The 26,187-nt window shown below is 36.4% G+C and overlaps 1 protein-coding gene across 1 annotated transcript in view; it reads right to left on the minus strand.

The window, feature by feature from the left end:
* LOC128661434 (mycolipanoate synthase-like) overlaps nt 1–26,187 on the minus strand; it is a 151,628-nt gene that overhangs the window by 45,430 nt on the left and 80,011 nt on the right. Inside the window, exons 4-5 of the mRNA XM_053715687.1 lie at nt 16,957–17,160; nt 3,135–3,322 (exon numbers count right to left, since the gene is read on the minus strand). Coding sequence (XP_053571662.1) covers nt 3,135–3,322; nt 16,957–17,160 — 392 coding nt within the window. The remainder of the gene's footprint in view (nt 1–3,134; nt 3,323–16,956; nt 17,161–26,187) is intronic.

Here is a 26,187-nt window from a genome sequence, read left to right on the forward strand (position 1 = left end):
TGATATTTGTGCTTAATTTAGGAATACCAGCGCACGTAAATGTGCACTGGTATTACAAGTGAAGTTGCGTTCTCATTGCATGGAAACATTGCGCTCACAAGAGCAAGCTTCCATAGGCTTCAATGGAAGATTCGCTCTCATGCAACAAAGGGGTTAAGTCGTGCAGCAAATATGAATGTATATGAATATAAACATATATATTTATGTGTTAATATGTGCATATACACATATTAAAAAAAATATATACAGTATATATATATATATATATATATATATATATATATATATATATATATATATATATATACTGTATGTATATAAGCATAAGCATGTACATATATATTTACTGGGAACACACAGTTCCCATAGTCTGCAATGAAAAGGCATAATAAAATAAACTACACACCACTGTATTTTTGGCTGATTGGGGGACATTTAGAAAATTAACCAGAGGTCTCCGAGCTTGTGGTAGCAATAACCAGCCTCTTGTAATGGTTGGTTATTTATCGCGCACCTGCAAACTGCTAATTTGCCCGTTTGTGGGCGAGCAATAATTTAGTTTTCCACTTGTAATCTAGCCCAAAATGAATTGTTTTTTTACTGTAAATACTTTACATTCCAATGCTCTTGACTTATAGAAATAAATATTTAGAAATACAATTTTTTTTTTATATCTGTCTGTGTAAGGAATATGAAAAATCATAAAGGACTTACAGGCACTACTCTAAGAGGATCCCACACTCAAAAAAAATATTTCCAAAACCCCTATCCTGGCACTCAAACCACCACTTAACCTAACACAACTAGTCCACAGGAAGCTACCCCTTTGAGAAAAAGAACACTCAGAATGGAACCAAGCGCTGCTATAAAGCTCTCTGCAAACTATGTCAACACATTTGTGAAAGCAGCACAGCAAATCACAAGAGTAAATCCTGTAACATTAAAGGGGCATATTCATGTATATCTGCAAATGTGGTATACATGACAAATTGCACTGCATGTGAAGTGGGTTGTTATATTGGAGAAACAAGCCAAAAACTGCACCTTCGGATGAACTTACACAGTCACTCAATCAAAAATCACTGTGAAATAAAATACTGTCACCCTGTTGGTCACCGTTTTACCCAACCTGACCACTCCATCCAAAACCTCAAAATCAAGATTCTCAGAGCCAACTTCAAAAACACCATGGAAAGAACCCATTGAAATGAAAATGATAATGCACTTCAACTTGCTAAATTCTGGACTAAATTTGGACTCTGGGTTCTTAACACATTATCAATTTTTTTTGTAATGTACTTTCATATACTGTAGTCTATTACATTGTATATTCCACACTCTCTATGCATAGGTACACAGGTAGGCCTATGTCCACACTTTTTGTCATTATTATTATTATTATTTTCTTCCTTTCTTCTTATATCTTATATTCCCCCTGTATACATAATTTCACATCTTTATAGATATTAATTCCATGTTGATATATAACTTTGTGTCAGTATATGCTCTATGTAAAACTATATATTTCCACTGTCTGTTCTCCTACACTGGACACTGTCTGCCTCTGTCACCTAAGCCCCCTCATGATTTTTATGATACCCACTCCTCTCCCTGCACTCAGACCTCTGTATCACTTTCTGTTCTTATTAAGCCATCCTGTGTTTTAAGATATAGGGGCATATTTAACATAGTGTGAGCGCACATGATACGATGTAGCGTATCATGTCCGCCACACATCGATAAATGCCGAAAGCGTATTTCATTGCACCAGCAGTTCTTGTGAACTGCTGGTGCAATTCCGCCCCCTGTAGATTTGCGGCCACTAGCAGGGGGTTTCAATCAACCCGATCGTATTCGATTGGGTTGATTTCTGTCCGCGACCTCAGAGCAGGCGGAGAAGTTATGGAGCAGTGGTCTTTAGACCGCTACTTCATAACTTCTGTTTCTGGCGAGCTGAAACAAGAGGCATCAAGCTCCATACGGAGCTTGATAAATTGGTCCCTTAATCTGTAAATTCTATTGAATTGGTCGGTATTGCTTCAGACTTGAGAAAGGAAGGAACTCTTTTGAAAGCTTTAGTTAGTCCAATAAAAAATATCATTGCTCAATGCAATACTCTTGTTATTTTGATATCTAAATCTCTGGACTAACACGGCTATTCTAATCAATGTGATATAGCTGTTTGTATATATATATATATATATATATATATATATATATATGTATTTATATAGATAAATAAGTATAGATATATATATATATATTACAATATATATATATATATATATATATATATATATATATATATATATATATATAAAATTATTTATAAAAAAAAAAAAACATTTTATCCCATGTGAAGAACATAGGAATGAAAAATATCTATTACTCACTTTAGGTTAGTGTTGTAGGCCTAACACGCTGTCGAGTTAGTGCACGAGCAATAGGTGTTAGTTTTGTTTTGTTTTTTACCAGCACCCCTAATTTAAGTCTATGGGGAGAAGAAGTTAAAGGGACAGTTTTCCTTTTAAATTTATATTTTTTTAAAATATAGATAATCCCTTTATTACCCATTCCCCAGTTTTGCATAACCATCACAGTTATATTAATACATTTTTTACCTCTGTGATTACCTTGTATCTAAGCCTCTGCAGACTGCCCTCTTATTTCATTCCTTTTGACAGACTTGCATTTTAGCTACTCTCAGCTGTCTCATTAATAACTCCATAAGAGTGGGCACAATGCTATCTGTATGACACACATGAACTAGCACTTTCTAACTGTGGAAAACTGTCAAAATGCACTGAGATAAGAGGCGGACATAAACGGTTTAGAAATCAATTTGAGCCTTAACAGGTTTAGCTTTCAACAAAGAATACCAAGAGTACAAAGCAAATTTGATTATAAGAGTAAATTGGAAATTTGTGAAAATTACATGCCCTATCTGAATCATGAAAGTTTAATTTTGACTTGACTGTCCCTGTAACGTGGTCAACAATATCCAAAGTCCTGAAGTTATTGTGCATCAGACCCTTGCGTGCATGATATTTAAAATGTGAGCAAAATAGTAATGATTTTTACATTTTTTTAAACAAATTATGCTGTGCAATATTTGTAAAAAAGAAACCAAATACTAATACCTTTCTCAGGGGCATAAGTAAAACAATGCCACATCCTTCGCCTCTTCCATAGCCATCTGCTTTTTGTGAGAATGGTTTGCTAATTCCTTCAGGAGAAATCATTTTAGCTTTACTGAGAGCAACAAAGATACGAGGCTCTATTATACAGCTTACTCCGCCACATACAGCCATCTCACAGTCTCCTGTGTAAATAAAATATTTCAGATTGAAAATTAGCTATCATTAGTTATATTGGTTCTAGCAACATTCAGAAATGATGTTCCTTTTACCTACATTTACTAATAATTTGGTGAATCAGATCTTGTCTGTGAATATAGATTTTCTTACTACAACTACCTCACACCTATAACTACACTAGCGTTCTTTGGGGCAACTTGTTTTCAAAAGAAAAAAAAAGTTTTTGTCCATTAAAATAACATCAAATTGATCAGAAAGCCAATGTAGACTTTGTTAATGTTATAAATGACTATTGTACAGTAGCTGGAAACTACTGATTTTTAATGGAATATCCACATAGTCGTACAGAGGCCCATTATCAGCAAGGCTAATTGATCATTAGAAAACTATTTTGCAATTATGTTAGCACAGCTGAAAACTGTTGTGCTGATTAAAGAAGCCATCAAACTAGCCTTTATTATACTAGTTTAGTATCTGGAGCATCAGCAATTGTGGGTTTGATTACAGGCACAAGATGGTCAGAAACAAAGTACTTTCTTCTGAAGCTCATCAGTTTATTCTTGTTCTGAGAAGTGAAGACTATTCCATACAAAAAATTGCCAAGTATCAGAAGATCTCATACAACGCTGTGTACTACTCCCTTCAAAGAACAGGGCAAACTGGCTCTAATCAGAATAGAAAGAGAAGTGGGAACCCCCAGTGCACAACTGAGCAAGGGGACAAAAACATAAGAGTGTCTAGTTTGAGAAACAGGTCCCCAACTGGCAACTTCATTAAATAGGAAAATAAGGAAATGTCACTGCAGTCTTCCAGTCTGGGGATACAAGTTACTAGTCCACTCTATAGATATATATATTTATGAAGTGAGAGAGAGCCAAATAGGCCCTGATGATTGAAAGTGTTGCAAGGCGACAATATATTCAAAAGGGATGTCAAGAATGCTGGTGAAATGTTCAAAAGTGCCAACATTACTGCTTAAAGCTGATCGATGAGAGGTGTTTTACTATATATCACAAAGGGTGGTGATGCTGGTGAAATATTTATAGTAGCATCGGCACCAACATTGGTGATGTGATGTAAAGTAAACGATCCCTTTTAAATATGTAGCACCAAGCCTAATAAATATACCCCTAAACCCTACACTAACTAACCCCTAATACCGACAAAAAGGGGATAATAGACTAGGAAGTTTATTGCGGTAGGCTATTGTCAGTATTAGGGGTTAGTTAGTTTAGTGGGTTAGTGTAGTGATGTCATGCCATTCCTTTTTTTTCACCCTGCTTCTTTAAGAAGAGGAGGACTCTATCAAGATATCTTTCCCATAAAAAAATAGCCTATCCCTGTCATCACTGCTTGGTATTTTTATCCAAGCTGTGAACTCCACCTGTATCTATTTACCTACGAGGTATTAATCTTACTCTTTGTCCTTACTAGTTTCAGAAGCGCTTCCACTGTTGGCGAATCAATCCTAAAGTATCCGCCATGCTTTTGGTTCCAAACAAAGTGAGGGCAGCATATCCTAAATATCCTGCAACAATCTACAAGCCGATTGTACTTCCACAGTAGCTGTGTGATTCTCCGCTGATCAACGAGTTTGGTGACGTTACCATTTTAGTAATGCTCATTCAACGATCCCAGAGCTGACTGCAGACTACATCCAACTTCAGCTTGGAAAAGTAAAACTGGAGCAAGCAGCCAGTATATCTTTTGTTACGCTAGTGGTAAAGATCATTAATATTACTAGATAAGCTTATCTAATTCTAAAAGCTATGTACATTGCAACTCTTCTAATAGTATTACTGGACCATTTAGTTCAAAACTCACTGCTGCATTCCTTCATTATCCCTTATATCCAATCAGCCATAGTGAGAGAGACTAAATAAAACAAATAGGAATCGTTGATCTTACTTAAAGGGATACTAAACCCAATTTTTTTTCTTTCATGATTCAGATAGAGCATGCAATTTTAAGCAACTTTCTATTTACTCCTATTATCAATTTTTCTTTGTTCTCTTGATATCTTTATTTAAAAAGAAGGAATGTGATGCATAGGAGCTCGCCCATTTTTGGCTGAGAACCTGGGTCATGCTTGCTTATTGGTTGGTAAATGTAAGCCTCCAATAAGCAAGTGCTATCCATGGTGCTGAACCTAAAATGGGCTGTCTGCTAAGATTTACATTCCTGCTTTTAAAATAAAGATAGCAAGAAAACAGTTACAAAATTATAATAGGAGTAAATTGCAAAGCTGCTTAAAATGTCATGCTCTATCTGAATCATGAAAGAAAAAATTGGGTTCAGTGTCCCTTTAATCTTCTATTCAAATATATTCTATTTCACATGGAGACACATTGTGAAAATTACTTTGTATCACTTTTCCTAGAATCAGCAACACATACTTTTGAGACTTATGAATGGAAGGAACAGTAATATATATTTAGTACAAATACATTGGATAAATAACATATATAAAATAACCAAATTTATAGGATGATATTCCTCATGACTACTTTTTATTATGCAGTTGTGGTTCATACCTCTTAGCTCTAATTTCAGAGCCTCACAGCATTACAAGTGAAAACCCCTATCGCAAACACGCCCTAAACAATTAACCCCTAAACCACCACAAACCCCAATGCAAACTCCCCCTAACCTATTAACCCCTAAACCGCCACAACCCCCAAACACAAACACCCCCTAACTAATTAACCCCTAAACAGCCACAACCTCCCAATGCAAACACCCCTAACCTATTAATCCCTAAACCACCACAACCCCCCAAGGCAAACACCACCTAACCTATTAATCCCTAAACCGCCACAACCCCCCAAGGCAAACACCTCCTAACCTATTAACCCCTAAACCACCACAAACCCCAATGTAAACTCCCCCTAACCTATTAACCCCTAAACTGCCACAACCCCCCAACACAAACACCCCCTAACTAATTAACCCCTAAACAGCCACAAACCCCCAATGCAAACACCCATAACCTCTTAATCCCTAAACCACCACAACCCCCCAAGGCAAACACCTCCTAACCTATTAACCCTAAACTGCCACAACCCCCAATGTAATTACCCTCTAACCTATTAACACAAAAAATGCCTCAACCCCCTCAACGCAAACTAGCCCTAAGCAGGACCCCTAAACTAACACAAGTTACACAAAATAACAAACACTAACATTACAAAAAATAAAATCACCAAAAAAAAACGTGTGAGATTAACCTATTGTAATCTGAATCCATCCTGATCACTGGTAATCAATATGAATGCCATGTGTATATAGTCATATTGGGTATACTGGTGAAATGTGCTTAACAATTATATTCACACTTTAACTTAAAATACTTTCATTATTTGATTTGATTTTAAAAGAACTGTCTTCCAGTTTGGCTAGAGATTTTAACAGTTCTTACACTGTAAACTGTGAAGCCGTACCATTGTAATATTGTTGATGCAATAGTAACCAGGAGTTCAATAATGTAGCTGCAAAACTGGAAAAGCACTGTAGGGAAGTGCTTGGACTTTGCAGTCACAAAGGGTTATACTTTATTTTGGAGGGATAGTGTAATAAAAGGGGAGGAGGAATTTGCATGTACAGTATATTAAACCTTAATGACAAATGATGGTATTATTCAGTCATGGAACAACTGAAGCTGTGTCAGTAAGAGGTTAAACCTACAATAAGGGAAGATATTTATGATGATACAGGTGTACAGGTGACAATGTAGAGACATTGTGGGTTGAAATAAAAAAATGGGGGGGGGGAAATCCTAAAGAAATATAAACAGGAATATGTTACAAGCCCCCCCAGCATTACTGTCATAGAGGACACTCAACTGTAATGCAAACAGGAATGGCTGCTAATAACAGTGCTCTAATTATGGGAGATTTTAAGTAACCCAAAATAAACTGGGACAGTGAAACTAGCAAGTCCACTAAGGGAGATAGATTTTCATATGTTCTCAAAGACAACTTCATGTCCCTATTAATAGAGTTGCCAACTAGGAGCAAAACTATATAGTAAAGAACATTTGGGTAACAGTGATAATAACATGGTCACGTTCAGTGTTCCCTCTAATGCCAAATTTGTAAGCAGCTTTGCAATAAAACAGTTAATAAGGTAACCACACCTTGCATCTTAATGACGTACAGGCAGATCCACCAAGGACACGAGTAGCTAAACATTTCTGTATGCATCCCAATTCCACTAAAGCATTTCAGATACAAGCAATAGATTATATATATAGTTCACCCAGAGGAGGTAATATATTTTAAAACCTATTATTCAGGGAGACTAAGTGGATATTCTTTTTACAAACAAAAGAACCAAATGGTATAAATGCTAGGTGGGATGTGGACCTCTTTTTAGGATAATAAAAAGTAGGAGGTCCTATATATACAATTAAATAATTATAATAATATAAAAACAATAGTTACAACAAAAACAAAGATATAATAAAAACTACTATTGGTAATCTGAGAACCTGACATTGTTAGCAATTTCCCCAAATATCTGTAACTCTGTATTTCTTGCACATAGTAATCTCCCCAAAGATCTGTAACTCTGTATTTGTTGCACATACGTATTCAACACTGTCCCTTTAATATTTTTGTTTCTTGTTCTTTCTTCATTAATCTCCTCATTTCAGAACCTTTTTCTTTTATTTTTAACCATCAAGATGAATTTCTAGATACTTTAGCAGGAGTAAAAATACTCTCTTTTTAAAGGTAGCTCTTTATACGATTTCGTTATATACGTAATGTTAGAGCACTAGATACAATGTTGCGGTAGATATCAAAATCAAATAGATCCAATGTTTTGACAGAAAATCTACCTAGCAACTGTTGAGTATTTATCCTGCTTTCTTGTAATTGGGTAAGACATTACCGAAACGAGGCTTCCGTCTTCTGACTGGAAGTCACGTGATTAGAGGGATGTTTAAAAGTTGGCGGTTTAGTTTATACTATCAGTCACTATTGATAAAGCTACGGCGAAATGCATCTAGTGATGCATCACCAAGGGTCGGTGGTATTTATCACTGTACAGGGTAATATTAACAGAAAACAATCCAGGTCTGTACATTTTTATTTTTGAAGTTTTTAAATAAAAGCTATGTTTTATTTATACAAACTGGATGTGCCAAGTGTTTTCTATGAAGAAACCTGTAATAGCAATCATGCTGAAATTTGATATAAAGTGTTGAATATCTACATCATTTATGATATATCGCCAGTACAGGTTTTTTACGTCAACCATATATTTTATGCAGATATTCGCCCACATTTGAACTGTTTGTTATTAGATAACACACTCCTGCAGCTCTTTGGAAGCAGGTAGTGTTTCTGTTATCGTCATTTGTGCTAATTCTAAGGGTTAAGCATGGCGTGGTGCACATTACAGCTGCATCAGAGAGTTTCTGGACATTGTAACCACACCTTGCAGTCTGCATTGTGTAGTGTTTGCTAATTGTTCTAATTAACTGTTTCACTTCTGGACCACTCAGAAAACTGGTCTTAGAGGGAACACTGGTGACGTTTGAAATTACTTTCCATAAGCAGTAGTAAAAAGGTTCAGCCAAGACTTTTAATTTTAAGAAAGCACAATTCAATGATTTAAGGAAATTGTTAAAAAGCATAAATTGGGACAACGTATTCTCAAATAAAAACACTGAGGATAAATGGATAACATTTAAAATTTTGTTAAAAAATATACACATAAACACATACCACATGATTATAAAAGTAAAATAAATTATTCCAAGCCAATGTGGCTAAATAAAAATGTGTTAAGAGAAATTATGACAAACAACATTCCAAATATATAAGGAATGTAAGCATGCAAAAAGCAATCAAATTAGCCATAATTTAAAGTGAATGATAAATTGCAAAGTATTGTAAGTCAAACCCTAAAAAGTTTTTTTTAAAGGACCAGTAAATATAGTACATTTGCACAATCAACAACCTAGATTACAAGTCGCGCGGTATGGTGCGATATGGTATTTGATTGCGGAATGGTCACCTACTTAAAATTACAAGTCGAGCGGCTTTCCCGCAAGTGTTACGGCCTTTACAGCAACGATTCATTCCGTATTCAAAGACCTGTAGTTATGTGTTTTGCAAAGCAAGAAAGTTTCACAAAACACATAAAAAATGTTACAAAGTACACTAACACCCATAAACTACACTATTAACCCCTAAACCGCCACCCTAAACATCACAACTAATTAAAAAAAAACTATTAACCCCTAAACTGCCATCCCCCCCTACAATGCAAATACCTAAATTAAACTATTAACCCCTAAACCTAACACCCCCTAAGATTACCCAAATTAAAATACACCTAAATTAAAGTTAAAATATACTAACTAAATTAAAATAAACAAAAACTTACCTGTGAAACAAAATTAAAACCTAAGTTTAAACTAAAAAAAACCTTAACATTACTTGCTTTACAAAAATAAATACACAACACAAAAAACCTAACATTACTAAAAATAATAAAACCTAACATTAACAAAAAAAAACTACCATTACAAAAATAAACAACACTAAAATTACAAAAAATAAAGCTATTAACCCCTAAACCACACTAGCATTCAGCTCTTTTAAGCATCTATCATCATATTGGCTGATTTGAATTTGTCAACCAATAGGAATGCAAGAGTTCCCCCATATAAAAGTGGTACCTTGCATTCAATCTTCATTGTGTGGAGGAGCTCTGTGTCAATGCTCTGAAGAGGACCACTGACGTTGCCAAAGACCTCACAAAAGACTTTGCCATTACCACCGGGATAAAGATAGAAGATGGACCGCGGCCTGGATGAAGAAGATGGAGAAGATGCTCAGCCGATGGATGAGGATGTTTCGCCATGGGGATGAAGATGGAGCGACGCCCTTCATCATTGGTGAGTACCAATTTGGGGATAAGTATGTAGAGAAAAGGACCAGCACATCTCAAGGTTCAGATCAGAACAAAAGGCAAGAGGGTAGGGATCCCCCTCAAGGAACCCAAATGTCAAAATGCAAGGAATAGAAGAGAGGCAGCACACTCCACACAGGGAAACCTTTAATAAAGAGAGCATTGTTTCGGGACTCCTGCTTGAGAAAGGGGCAGGAACGTTGCTCTCTTTATTAAAGGTTTCCCAATATGGAGTGTGCTGCCTCTCTTCTAATTTTTTTCAATTTGGGGATTAGTGTTAGTTTTTTTTTTATGGACAGAAAAAGAGCTGAATGCCCTGGGTAGATTAGGGTTTTTAGTTAGGTTTTTTTATTTTGGGGGGGTTGGGGGTGGGGGTTGTAATGCTATGGGGTAATTGTTTTATTTTTTAAGCAAAATAACTGTTAGCTTTGGGGCAATGCCCTTCAAAAGGCCCTTTTAAGGGCTATTAGTAGTTTATTTTTATATTAGGGGGTTTATTTTTGTAGGGATGTTTTTTAGGGGGTATTAGAATAGGAATATTTTTATTATTTTGGATGATTTTGTTTGTTATTTTTTGAAATGGTAGTTTTTTATTTTTTGTAATTTTAGTGTTTTTGTTTTAATATTTTTTTTTTTTTGGTAATATTAGGTTTTATACTTTAAAGTAATGTTAGTTTTTTTTTTTTTTTATACATGCTCAAATCATAACACTTGTTGGTTGCTTTACATTGGCCTCCATACAGTCAGGATGTAGCTCTTCTCCTTCTCTACGTCTCACATATTTTCCGCCATCACTACCAAATAACGATATCTTACTTTCGTTACTCCAAATGACTTCCTTCCACTGATCATCTGTCCATCCAATGTGTTATTTTCACTGTAGTTGTTCCTTGAGCTGCTGTAGATTCAGATATGGCTTTTTTTCGGAATCCTACCTCTTAGTCCCATATCTGATAGTCAGCTCCTTGGCGTTCTTGAACTTACACAAACACCAGTGGAAGACAGTTCAACTCTGATAGCCTCAGATGACATTTTTTCTGTCCTTCACATACAGTCCTTATGTTCTTCTGTCATTAGTTGCTTTTGTGCACTTTTTTCAACCTTCTCCTGGTTTGTTTTTCAGTGACTTTGTTTCCTGATTATGTTAACAGCACTTTCGTACACCAGATGTTGTCAATGACTCACCTACTTGCCTTGCAATTTCAGCATAAGAGTGAGTAACCAATTAACTATTTTCTTTGGTGCCATTGCTGTACTTAATATCTACATGTTAAATTTAAAGAAATACTAACAATATTCACACAATCTGCAATTATGCTTCACTTACACAGCTAACAGTCTTTCTTCTGCAGAACAAACAGCAAAACTGACTATCATTAACTTCTCACAAGATATATTGCAGTTACTGCCATTTGATTGGTCCCTAGAACAAGGACTGTGATTGGCCAGTAAGGTTAAACATTCATGATTCAGATAGAGCATGCAATTTAAAAAAAACTTTCCAATTTACTTCTACAGGTATACCTCACTTTACAGCGCTTCACTTTACAGCGATTCGCTAATACAGCGCTTTGTGGAGCTGAAGTTCAACCTCCAAGGATTTTGAAACAGTGCTGTAAATCATTGTGAGATTGCGAGAAAAGTGACTGGCACCATTTTGCTATGCTTAGTTCAATGTTAACTGCATTGCAGCGCAATCTGTGTTTCAGTGTTATAGTCAGGCAAATTTTACTACAGTAATTGTCACTATTTTACAGGTACAGTATTTATTGAATACTAATTGAATACTTGCTGTGCTAGTGTTAAACTAAACATAGCAGTATTGCACCCCTAATATATGTTAGTTCAAACATGTTTTTAAGATTTTAAACACTGAAAAGAAGGCTAAAACTGCCTTGTTTCACTTTAAGGCGGTTTTCACTTTACAGCGTGGCTCCGGTCCCTAACCCGCTGTATGAGCGGGGTATACCTGTATTATATAATTTGCTCAATTCTTTAGATATCCTTTGAAGAAATAGCAATGCACATGTGTGAGCCAATCACACAAGGCCTCTATGTGCAGCAACCAATCAGCAGCTACTGAGCATATCTAGATATGCTTTTCAGCAAGTGATATCAAGAAAATGAAGCAAATTAGATAATAGAAGTAAATTAGAAAGTTGTTTAAAATGACATGCTCTTTCTAAAGCAAGAAAAAAAATTGGGTTTCATGTCCCTTTAACATCCGCTTCTTCACTGAATCACACTTGTGTTTCTTTATTAGACTAAAGTAAGCATAACTTTTTTTGTACTGCATATATTTGCATTCTGTTTTTTTGTATTGCATTCAGCATGAATTAATAAACATTTGAATTTGGTGCAAAATAACATTTCCTATAAGCCTGCAAAGTTGCGACACATAAAAATTTCAAAAAGTATCTACCAGTTTTGCCATCACTGTATATACACATTAGACATGTGCAATTCGTTTTGGCCAAATTTAGTTTTCGGACGAATTTTGGCTGATACAGAGATTCAGCACCATAATTAAAATCCCGAAAAATCCCGAAAATGAATAAATTAGTTTCCAAATTTTCGGATCCATCCTTTATTCAAATAAAGAATGGATCCGAAAATTCGAATCTAAACTAAACCACCGTCCCCACACATCGCCAACACTAAATAAAGCTATTAATTCCTAGACCGCCGCCCCCCACATCGTCAACACTAAATAAAGCTATTAACCTCTAAACCACCGTCCCCCCACATCGCCAACACTAAATAAACCTATTAACCTCTAAACTACAGTCCCCCCACATTGCCAACACTAAATAAACCTATTAACCTCTAAATCACATCCCCCAACAGTGCAACTACCTAAATTAAACAATTAACCCCTAAACCGCCGCCCCCTCATCTCAAACATCTAATTAAAGTATAAACCCCTACACCACCTTCCCCCCCACATCGCCAACACTAAATAAACCTATTAACCCCTAAACCGCTGTCCCCCCACATTGCAAACACCTAATTAAAGTATTAGCCCCTAAACCGCCTTCCCCCAACATCGCAACTACCTAAATTAAACTATTAACCCCTAAACCACCATCCCCCCACATCGCAAACACCTAAAGTATTAACCCCTAAACCGCCATCCCCCCACATCGCAACTACCTAAATTAAACTATTAACCCCTAAACCTAACACCCCCTAACTTTAGCATAGCTAAAATACACCTAAATTAATGTTACAATATTAACTACCTAGTTAATATAAATACAGACTTACCTTTGAAATAAAAATAAAACCTAAGCTAGTTACAATATTACTATTTACTAACTACTTTAAAATAATTAAAAACTAACCTGTGAAATAAAAATAAAACCTAAGCTTAAACCAAATAAAAGAACTAACATTACTTGTTTAAAAAAAAAAAAAAAACTAACATTACGAAAATTAAAAAACGAAATTATCCAAAATAATAAAAAATATACCGATTCTAATGCCACCATTTAAAAAATAAAAAAAACACCCCAAAATAAAAAAACCCTAATCTTTACATAAACTAGCAATAGCTCAAAAATATTGCATATATATGAAGTATCTCACAAAAGTGAGTACACCCCTCACATTTTTGTAAATATTTTGTTATATCTTTTCATGTGACAACACTGAAGAAATGACACTTTGCTACAATGTAAAGTAGTGAGTGTACAGCCTGTATAACAGTGGAAATGTCCAAATTGGGCCCAAAGTGTCAATATTTTGTGTGGCCACCATTATTTTCCAGCACTGCCTTAACCCTCTTGGGCATGGAGTTCACCAGAGCTTCACAGGTTGCCACTGAGTCCTCTTCCACTCTTCCATGACAACATCACGGAGTTGGTGGATGTCCTCACCCCCCACCTTCTGTTTGAGGATGCTCAACAGATGCTCAATAGGGTTTAGGTCTGGAGACATGCTTGGCCAGTCCATCACCTTTACCCTCAGCTTCTTTAGCAAGGCAGTGCTTCAGTATGTCATTAATGGCTGTGTGTTGAGTTAGTTTGAGAGGACAGCAAATGTACACTGTTATACAGGCTCTACACTCGCTACTTTATATTGTAGCAAAGTGTCATTTCTTCAGTGTTGTCACATGAAAAGATATAATAAAATATTTACAAAAATGTGAGGGGTGTACTCACTTTTGTGAGATACTGTAAATACATACTGGAGTGTATATATTTAAGTGTTTATATGTGTATATACCCATATTAACACATAAATATATACTGTATGTATATAAACATATATTCTATAATCAAATGCTATTTACAGTTTCGAATGTCACTTTCAAATTCGAATGTTCATAATTATTTCGAATATCCACATTCAATTTAACAAATACTATTCAGAAATTTAATAATTCATGTGGTATAGAATTTAGGAAATTGATACATAATAGATACAAATATATCAATTTGAATGCTTCTATTTCGAATATTACATTTAAAGAAAGCATTAGAAATACTATTACAAATATATAAATTCTAATTTTTCTAATTCAAATAATGCATATTTCAATTCAAATTATTAGAAACATTTTAATCGAATATTACATTTAAAAAAGCATTAGAAATACTATTACATTAAACAAATGTTAGAATGTTGTACAAACATTTGAAATTCGAAATGAATGTGTTAAAATTTGTTTCATTTTTTGAATGTTGTGAAACATTCGCCCATCCCTAATACATATATATTTACAGGGAACACACAGTTTCCATAGACTGCAATGTAAAGGCATTCTTCAGTGCCTTTTTTCGTTCTAACACCGCACTTCTGCCACATTTAGTCCCAAAATACTGCCTAGGGCAGATGCTTCTATCTTTATTTAATAATAAAACACACTATAATGTATTTGGGGGCATTTGGGACACATTTATAAAATTAACCAGAGATCATGGTAGCAATAACCAGCCACTTGTAATAAATGGTTAATTGTTGCGCGCCCACAAACGGCAAATTTGCCCATTTGTGGGGGTGCAATAAATTTGCTTGTAATCTAGCCCTTAGTGTTTAAGTCACTATCTCCTTCTTCACTGAACACCCTATTTCCCAGACAACCCACTATAAGGGATACCCTATCCAAAGGAACCACATCACGAAGGGGCCCAACCCTAAGGAATTAAAGCAGCCATCCAACCCAAAGATCCCTTAATAAGTAGAACCACCTAACATAAGGATCAATACCACTACTAAAAAATCTCTCCCCTTAAAGGGACACTAATTACATTTCATGCACCTCCCTCTCATTATGAGTCCTGCCATTTTGAAACCTAGGTTACATTGCAGGTATCTGGATGAGAGTTGCGGCACATGTGCAAACAGGTCAGCATTGGAATATAGAGTAAGTCAGATTTCAACATGGAAGCAACCATTAATATTTAGAGGTGGGGAATAACCTCAACACTAAGCTTATAAAATGTATTTTATTGTTTAAGTCACAAGTGTCTTCTTCACTAAACACCCTGTTTGTCAGACCACCCACTATAAAGGATACCCTATCCTAAGGAACCACATCACCAAGGGGCCTAACCCTAAGGAATTAAAGCAGCCACCCCACCCCAAGACCGCTTAATAAGGTTAACCACCTAACCTAAGGAACAACCCCACTAAGGGACCCCCCACCCACTAAAGAAATCTCTCCACTTAAAGGGACACTAAATACATGTTAACATTGTAATATAGGGAAAGACAGATTTCAAGATGGGAGCACCCATGACTTGTTGGAGATGGGGAATAACCTCAACACTAAGCTTAATAAATAGGCAAATCGAAATGGATGGCGCTGGTCTTGGTGTGTAGTTAATTTTTTCCTTTAATAATGTGAGTTCAGCTTCTAAGGTATGTCTTTCTCCAAAGGATAGGAAGGCAAATTTCAAATGTGATATCAGCTGGGCTGGAAATGGATTAAAAACCCCATCAGCAGTAAAGTAATAACTTTTGTTATAAATCAAGTAGTAACTTACTTATCCAATATAGTAAGTCCGGCTCATCACAGGAAAGAATGATTCCAAATATAAAAGATAAAAATATTTATTTTAGCTCTACGCGTTTCAACGCTCAAGCGTCTTTTTCAAGAGCAGTAAAAACAGGTAAAAAAGTTTGCATAAGATTATGCTTGATAAATCACGGCGAGCAAGTTCTTAATAAATCTAGCCCTATGTGTATCTAACTGTATAAATCCAATCGCTACTCAATCCACTGTCAGCTGTGGTCAGAATCGCAAACTCTGGGTGGGGGCGTGTCAAATATCATCATCACTACAACAGCCAGGTGCCTCTTACACTAGAATGCAATGATTTTTCACACATATACCCTGTGTTTAACTCAAAAACATCAAAAAACATCTACCATCCACGGCCCCAATGACTATTTAAATCCATTTCTCACTAATCTTCACTCTCTGCTATCACCATCCATAGCTGTATCAATATACCATCTAGTCTGTAGACCACATCAAAAAAAATTCTTTATTGGCCATACAATAGGAAATAACTTAAAGTTGGGAATCAAAAGGAAAGTTCTATTCTGCACAGTTGTGGATTTCCAAAACAATTATTCTGTCAAATATATTTTTATTGCAGAAGGATATTGCAAAAAATGTTTTTTGTATTTTAAATGTACTGTTATAAATGTTTTTTTTATTTTTTGTTTTGTTTGTGATTTGCTAGGAGTTTATTTTTGTTTGTACCTTGTTTAATGGCTTGACAGGCATAATGTAATCCGACAAGAGAAGATGAGCAGGCTGTGTCAATCGCAAGAGATGGTCCAGTTAGATTGAAGCAATATGATATTCTGTTTGCTGCTATGCTTGTTGCTGTTCCAGTGCCATAGAAATGATTTATATCCTTTTCATTATTAGTATAAATGCTGTCTGCATCTCGATTCATTAACCCTAAGAAAAAAAAGAGTAGCAGGTTAAACAATATGAGGCATAGTGGCTGATTGGTACATTGAAAATAAGCAACTGTTAATGAATTTAATGCAATGCTGCTGTTGTATTTATAGTAGGTTGAAGAACACTGCAATATCTAATGACCTTATATGAGCATTAAAACAAAGTGCTCTATAATAAAGTTAAAAAATGTTTTGGCAGATTTGCTAAAATTAAAAATGCTGGCAACATTTGTAAATTCTAAGGCCTAGATTTAGAGTTTGGCGGTAGCCGTGAAAACCAGCGTTAGAGGCTCCTAACGCTGGTTTTAGGCTACCGCCGGTATTTGGAGTCAGTCAGGAAAGGGTCTAACGCTCACTTTTCAGCCGCGACTTTTCCATACCACAGATCCCCTTACATCAATTGCGTATCCTATCTTTTCAATGGGATCTTTCTAACTCCGGTATTTAGAGTCGTGTCTGAAGTGAGCGTTAGAATTCTAATGACAAAACTCCAGCCGCAAAAAAAAAAAAAAAAAAAAGTCAGTAGTTAAGAGCTTTCTGGGCTAACGCCAGTTTATAAAGCTCTTAACTACTGTGCTCTAAAGTACACTAACATTTTTAATTTTTTTAACCCCTAATCTGCCGACCGCCACCTACATTATCCTTATGTACCCCTAATCTGCTGCCCCTAACACCGCCGACCCCTATATTATATTTATTAACCCCTAATCTGCCCCCCTCAACGTCGCCTCCACCTGCCTACACTTATTAACCCCTAATCTGCCGAGCGGACCACACCGCTACTATAATAAAGTTATTAACCCCTAATCCGCCTCACTCCCGCCTCAATAACCCTATAATAAATAGTATTAACCCCTAATCTGCCCTCCCTAACATCGCCGACATCTAACTTCAAGTATTAACCCCTAATCTGTCGACTGGAGCTCACCGCTATTCTAATAAATGTATTAACCCCTAAAGCTAAGTCTAACACTAACACCCCCCTAAGTTAAATATAATTTAAATCTAACGAAATAAATTAACTCTTATTAAATAAATTATTCCTATTTAAAGCTAAATACTTACCTGTAAAATAAATCCTAATATAGCTACAATATAAATTATAATTATATTATAGCTATTTTAGGATTTATATTTATTTTACAGGTAACTTTGTATTTATTTTAACCAGGTACAATAGCTATTAAATAGTTAAGAACTATTTAATAGCTAAAATAGTTAAAATAATTACAAAATTACCTGTAAAATAAATCCTAACCTAAGTTACAATTAAACCTAACACTACACTATCAATAAATTAATTAAATAAAATACCTACAATTATCTACAATTAAACCTAACACTACACTATCAATAAATAAATTAAATACAATACCTACAAATAAATACATTTAAATAAACTAACTAAAGTACAAAAAATAAAAAAGAACTAAGTTACAAAAAATAAAAAAATATTTACAAACATTAGAAAAATATTACAACAATTTTAAACTAATTACACCTACTCTAAGCACCCTAATAAAATAACAAAGACCCCCAAAATAAAAAAATGCCCTACCCTATTCTAAATTACAAAAGTTCAAAGCTCTTTTACCTTACCAGCCCTGAACAGGGCCCTTTGCGGGGCATGCCCCAAAGAATTCAGCTCTTTTGCCTGTAAAAAAACACATACAATACCCCCCCCAACATTACAACCCACCACCAACATACCCCTAATCTAACCCAAACCCCCCTTAAATAAACCTAACACTAAGCCCCTGAAGATCTCCCTACCTTGTCTTCACCTCACCGGGTATCACACCGATCGGTCCTGGCTCCAAAATTTTCATCCAACCCAAGCGGGGGCTAGACATCCATCATCCAGCGGCTGAAGAGGTCCAGAAGAGGCTCCAAAATCTTCATCCTATCCGGGAAGAAGAGTCGATCCAGACCGGCAACCATCTTGATCCAAGCGGCATCTTCTATCTTCATCCGATGAGGACCGGCTCCATCGTGAAGACCTCCAGCACGGATCAATCTTCTTCCGACGACGTCCAACTGAAGAATGACGGTTCCTTTAAGGGACTTCATCCAAGATCGCGTCCCTCGAATTCCGATTGGCTGATAGGATTCTATCAGCCAATCGGAATTAAGGTAGGAAAATTCTGATTGGCTGATGGAATCAGCCAATCAGAATCAAGTTCAATCCAATTGGCTGATCCGATCAGCCAATCAGATTGAGCTCGCATTCTATTGGCTGATCGGATTGGATCTGAATTCGAGGGATGCCATCTTGGATGACGTCCCTTAAAGGAACCGTCATTCTTCAGTTGGACGTCATCGGAAGAAGATTGATCCGCGCTGGAGGTCTTCACGATGGAGCCGGTCCTCATCGGATGAAGATAGAAGATGCCGCTTGGATCAAGATGGTTGCCGGTCTGGATCGCCTCTTCTGCCCGGATAGGATGAAGATTTTGGAGCCTCTTCTGGACCTCTTCAGCCGCCGGATGATGGATGTCTAGCCCCCGCTTGGGTTGGATGAAGATTTTGGAGCCAGGACCGATCGGTGTGATACCCGGTGAGGTGAAGACAAGGTAGGAAGATCTTCAGGGGCTTAGTGTTAGGTTTATTTAAGGGGGGTTTGGGTTAGATTAGGGGTATGTGGGTGGTGGGTTGTAATGTTGGGGGGGTATTGTATGTCTTTTTTTACAGGCAAAAGAGCTGAATTTCTTGGGGCATGCCCCGCAAAGGGCCCTGTTCAGGGCTGGTAAGGTAAAAGAGCTTTGAACTTTTGTAATTTAGAATAGGGTAGGGCATTTTTTTATTTTGGGGGGATTTGTTATTTTATTAGGGGGCTTAGAGTAGGTGTAATTAGTTTAAAATTGTTGTAATATTTTTCTAATGTTTGTAAATATTTTTTTATTTTTTGTAACTTAGTTCTTTTTTATTTTTTGTACTTTAGTTAGTTTATTTAATTGTATTTATTTTTAGGAATTGTATTTAATTTATTTATTGATAGTGTAGCGTTAGGTTTAATTGTAGATAATTGTAGGTATTTTATTTAATTAATTTATTGATAGTGTAGTGTTAGGTTTAATTGTAACTTAGGTTAGGATTTATTTTACAGGTAATTTTGTAATTATTTTAACTATTTTAGCTATTAAATAGTTCTTAACTATTTAATAGCTATTGTACCTGGTTAAAATAAATACAAAGTTACCTGTAAAATAAATATTAATCCTAAAATAGCTATAATATAATTATAATTTATATTGTAGCTATATTAGGGTTTATTTTACAGGTAAGTATTTAGCTTTAAATAGGAATAATTTATTTAATAAGAGTTAATTTATTTCGTTAGATTTAAATTATATTTAATTTTAGGGGGGTGTTAGGGTTAAAGTTAGACTTAGTTAATAAAATTTATTAGAGTAGCGGTGAGCTCCTGTCGGCAGATTAGGGGTTAATACTTGAAGTTAGGTGTCGGCAACGTTAGGGAGGGCAGATTAGGGGTTAATACTATTTATTATAGGGTTATTGAGGCGGGAGTGAGGAGGATTAGGGGTTAATACATTTATTATAGTAGCGCTCAGGTCCGGTCGGTAGATTAGGGGTTAATAAGTGTAGTTAGGTGGAGGCGACGTTGGGGACGGCAGATTAGGGGTTAATAAATATAATATAGGGGTCGGCGATGTTAGGGCAGCAGATTAGGGGTACATAGGGATAATGTAGGTGGCGGGGGTGTACGGAGCGGCAGATTAGGGGTTAAAAATAATATGCAGGGGTCAGCGATAGCGGGGGCGGCAGATTAGGGGTTAATAAGTGTAAGGTTAGGGGTGTTTAGACTCGGGGTACATGTTAGAGTGTTAGGTGCAGACGTAGGAAGTGTTTCCCCTTAGCAAACAATGGGGCTGCGTTAGGAGCTGAACGCGGCTTTTTTGCAGGTGTTAGGTTTTTTTTCAGCTCAAACAGCCCCATTGTTTCCTATGGGGGAATTGTGCACGAGCACGTTTTTGAAACTGGCCGCGTCCGTAAGCAACTCTGGTATCGAGAGTTGCAGTGTCGGTAAATTATGCTCTATGCTCCCTTTTTGGAGCCTAACGCAGCCATTCTGTGAACTCTCAATACCAGAGTTATTTAAAAGGTGCGGCCAGAAAAAAGCCAGCGTTAGCTACGCGGGTCCTTCCCGACAAAACTCTAAATCTAGCCGTAAGTGAATATTGAATGTTTGATAAATATTCAAAATTTATTTTTGCAAAAAAATATTAATTTTCACTTTATTAAAATCAAACAAACTGTAATTTGTAAACGTTGCTGCCTAACTTATTTGTGTATTTCTAAGAGACCCTTAAACAAGATTGCACATTCGTGAATGGCTTTTTATAGGGAATGAGCCTCCTTCACAACCTTATATATGCTATTAAATTCATAAACTGGAACAATCTGACTTTGAGTGACTGTGAGATCAATAATGTATGCACTGTTGTAAACTAAGCTCATCCAATGGAATATCATTTTAGTGTATCATAGAAAAATACCAAACAACAAGACAGTAGGGTCATGATCAACAGTTTAAAAGGAGTTAAAATCCTGTAAAAAAAAAAAAAAAAAAAGATACTCTGGTTCATATCTATTAAGCTCCGTATGGAGCTTGACGCCCCGTGTTTCTGGCGAGCCTTCAGACTCGCCAGAAAAACAAGTTATGGAGCAGCGGTCTAAAGACCGCTGCTCCATAACCTGTCCGCCTGCTCTGAGGAGGCAGACAGAGATCACCACAATTTAACCCGATCGAGTACGATTGGGTTGATTGACACCCCCTGCTGGTGACCGATTGGCCGCAAATCTGCAGGGGGCAGCGTTGGCTGCTGGTGCAATGCTGAATATGGAGAGTGTATTGCTCTCTGCATTCAGCTGGGTCTGTCGGACCTGATCCGCACTGTCAGATCAGTTTCCCCTATAAGTGTTTTGCAAAGAGACTCATAATCGCTATGTTGTTAACAGTTCACACCAAAATGAAGCGGACACCATAGAGATAGAAAAAATGCCTGTGCATCCTAATAACCTTAAAGATGCATTTAAACATGGCCGGGTTGGCCTACCAGGATACCAGAAGATTTCCCGGTGGGCTACAGCAGCTGGAAAGATACAATTTAAAGGGGTGATTAATGGATGCAATTGGGTTGTAGGGTGCCTATATAACATCATTCTGGCATTTTTATTTAATGCAAAGTAATATAATTTAAATCTGAAAAAAATATTGGGGAAGGAGTATCCCAGTAAGACCCTTTGAGAAAAATGGGGCATGTGCATTCTATTGACTCAACAGAAAACATGACTGGTCTTCACATTTTTCCAGGGCTTTTTATTCCCAGTCCAGCTCTGCATTTAAATGTGTTAAAAGTGGTGCGTATGGAAATGGATTGCAATAGTTAACTATGAAAGCCATTGCTAAGCGACCTACTGTAAAAACACAATTTTATAACACCAGTATTGTTAGTGACAACCATGAAAGTGCAAGTGTGATTTACCCAATATAGAAGTATGTCCATCCTGATAAGACAAGATGTATTGTGATGACAATAGGTTAATGTCACACATGCAAGTGAATATTTTCCTTGCAGAGTGAACAAAGAGGTTACATGAATAGAGGTGTCCTGTTATGTTACCTCATATAGCAAACATTACCATCCCATCTAATATAATATGGAAAATCCTTCCAATATTGGGCTAGATTACACGTGGATCCCTAAATATCGCTTGCATGCAAGTGATATTAGCGCTCTACTTTGTAATACCAGCGAGCAATAATGTGTGCTGGTATTACAAGTTAATATATAATATATAATAGGAAGCATTGTGCTTACATGAGCACGCACCCATAGGCTCCTATGGGAAGCTCGTTCTGATGTAATCACAAACGGCATCAGAACCTCGTTAAGCGAAGGGGGTAAGTAGCTCAGCGATGGGCAGCATTTTAAAATATATATGTATATAATTATATACATACCTGTATACAGTTAAGTGTTAATATGTTTATATACACATATCAACACATAAATATGTCAAACAAAAAAGAGTGCCTCATGGTGCAGAAAATCACCTTATGATGGACAATTTTTAAGAAACTATGTAGGAGGGTATTTACAAAAGTGGAGCACTATATATAAGTGCTGATATTGCAGACTGGGCCTCTCAGTCTCCAGCTGACTGTCTCTTGGGGATATCAGTGGCAAATCAGATGTTTGTTATGAAACAAAGCACAGAGAGAAAACCCAATAGTGCAGCACAATTTTGATGCCAAAGGTATATTGGGAAATGAGTGTATATATTACTCACATTTGGTAGCGCACTAAAAAATAGTGATGAATATTGCAGGCTGGGAGGCCTATTTATCAAACCGTCAACTATGTTGCATTCGTGGGCGTCAATATGCTCGCCAAACATCGCAGCCGCGGATCTGAATAAGATCTCATTTATCAAAAAAGCCTGCAAAAACACGCGCGTCTAGTACGGTGTGAAGAGCATCGGACTGGTGTTAACTAACAGTCATCGATGTAGCGGCTATTCAGGCTTTTCCAAACTTTATTTATACCATTTCAATACTGTCCATGAAGAAGCACATTTCTCTTTAGTACATTATTGTATATGGTGTAAATTTATTCATTATTCTGAGCAGGACTAATTGCGAATATAGCAAGTAGCGACATATTTGGTGCAAAGTGGAGAGTGAATTATTAGAATTCTTTTTAAGATTGGACATACATATTTTAGTATGTATATATACACACACACACAAACACACATATACAGCATATATATATATATATATATATATATATATATATATATATACTGTGTGTGTATATATATATATATATATATATATATATGTGTGTGTTATGTCAGAAATCTTTTGCAAACATATTTACATGTGCCGAAGTTCCTTTTGTTGTTCTAAAGAATGTTGTCTGTCATATCTCTGTGATAACAAGAGAATGAAGCAAATTTGATAATAGAAGTAAATTGGAAAGTTGTTTAAAATTGTATGTTCTATCCAAATCTCGACATAATATTTTGGGGGTTCCTGTCCTTTTAAGAGCTGGGCCAGGTGTCTCTCTGCACCTGTCTTACCCCTCCTGATTGCAATCTATTTTTAAAAATCACCCCTTCACAGGTGTTATAAAATGGGCTGACATATAAGATGACATTTCTTACTGAAAAAGAAATTTAAGAGAATTAAGAAATACACTGAAAATAGCATGCCAGTAAAGAGGTGATTTTAATTCCTGCTGTATCTGAATCATGGCAGTTTAAAGTTAGGTGGGCTATCCGTTTGAGCTATTAGCTTAAGATTTATTGAAACAAACATCAATTCGAATTTTAAAATCCTTGTCTAAAATATCACACTGTGGGCTCCATGTACTAAGCTGTCTGCGAGGTCTTCGTGACTATTTTCGTCTAAATTTCTGCGTGCGGATCAATAACCGTATGTACTATCCCACGAATCCATTGAAAACCTTATATTAAAAAACGGCGAGCGAACTTGCCCGCAAATCTTGAATTCTCGTCTTTTTTGTAGCTAGAAAATACTCGCTCGACATAAATCTCACACAAAACAGGAATTACTAAACTATCTATTTCTACGCTCGTGAATTTCTCCGCACCTACCTCGTTAAAAATCCCTCGTCAGCTAATAGGTGGCGAGCACCATAATAAACAATAGGGTCTATCAGATCAACGCCTACAACTGATTTAAAAGAGGTGTACAATTGAATGGTTACTCACTTTTGATCCTGTTAGCCATATGGAGACACTTCTTCAACTTTATATTGTTCGTCTGATGCAAATGAGGGGTAGAAGGCAAATTCGTCAACCTGATGCCCCAAATCCGGTTCGAAGAAGGCGATTACGAGTACAGCGGGTATTCCTTCCTCGGGTTCCTTTAGATGCCCTTTCCGATCGAGAGGTTATTCAAAGGTTCCGTCTGGATCGACATTCAATATTGTCTTTATATTCTCAAATAGCACATTTTCTAGAGCCTGTGACGGCTCGTTCAAGGGCCATTCCCGGAATACTAAAGTTTCTTGCTGCCTTGCACTTTTTTGCCACCGGATCATTTCAGGCAGTGTCCAGCGTCATCATTGGTTTCAGTCAGTCTGCCTTTTCTCGTCATCTTTCCAAAGTTATCGATGCACTCATGCATATATTCCCCGAATATGTTTGTCTACCATCTACCACAGAAGAGTGGCAATCGATAAAGTCGCAATTCTACAGTGTGGCTGGAATGCCAAATGTTCTTGGGGCAATAGACTGTACCCATATTGCAGTTCGACCGCCACGGTTACGGGAGGAGATTTACCGCAACCGAAAGTCCTGCCATTCCTTGAATGTACAGATGGTTTGTGACCCCAAAATGAGAATTATCAGCGTGAGATCAAATTACCCTGGCTCCTGCCATGACGCTTATATCCTGCGGCAGACTGGACTGTACCAAAAATTCGAAAATGGGGAAATGCCAGAGGGATGGTTATTAGGTAAGCTTGAATTGAACTCAACAAAAATTTTTAAAGGTTTTCTAAAGAGCATGTAATTTTAAACGACTTTCAAATTGACTTTTTATTCTTTTTATATCAATTGTTGAAAATCATATCTAGATATATGCTCAATAGCTGCCGATTGGTTGATGCACCTAGAGGCCTTGTTTGATTGGCTCACATTTGTGCATTGATATTTTTTCAACAAAGGATATATAAATAAATTCTGAAAAAAAAACACATTATATAATTAAATTTTTAATTTGTTACAAATTTATACTAATTTGACGCTAGCCTCAATAACTAATAAAAATTATTTTGTCTTTTTGGAATGACTTACATCAATATTTTTTTTTTTTAATTACAGGGGATGCCGGTTACCCTTGTTATGAATGGCTTCTGACACCCTATAATAACCCCCAACTCCGGAAACATATTCGTTTTAATGAAGCACACAAGAGCACAAGGGGTGTCATCGAAAGGACTTTTGGATTATTGAAAATGAGGTTCCG

This window comes from Bombina bombina, chromosome 5, assembly GCF_027579735.1.
Source record: "Bombina bombina isolate aBomBom1 chromosome 5, aBomBom1.pri, whole genome shotgun sequence".
Lineage (NCBI taxonomy): Eukaryota > Metazoa > Chordata > Amphibia > Anura > Bombinatoridae > Bombina > Bombina bombina.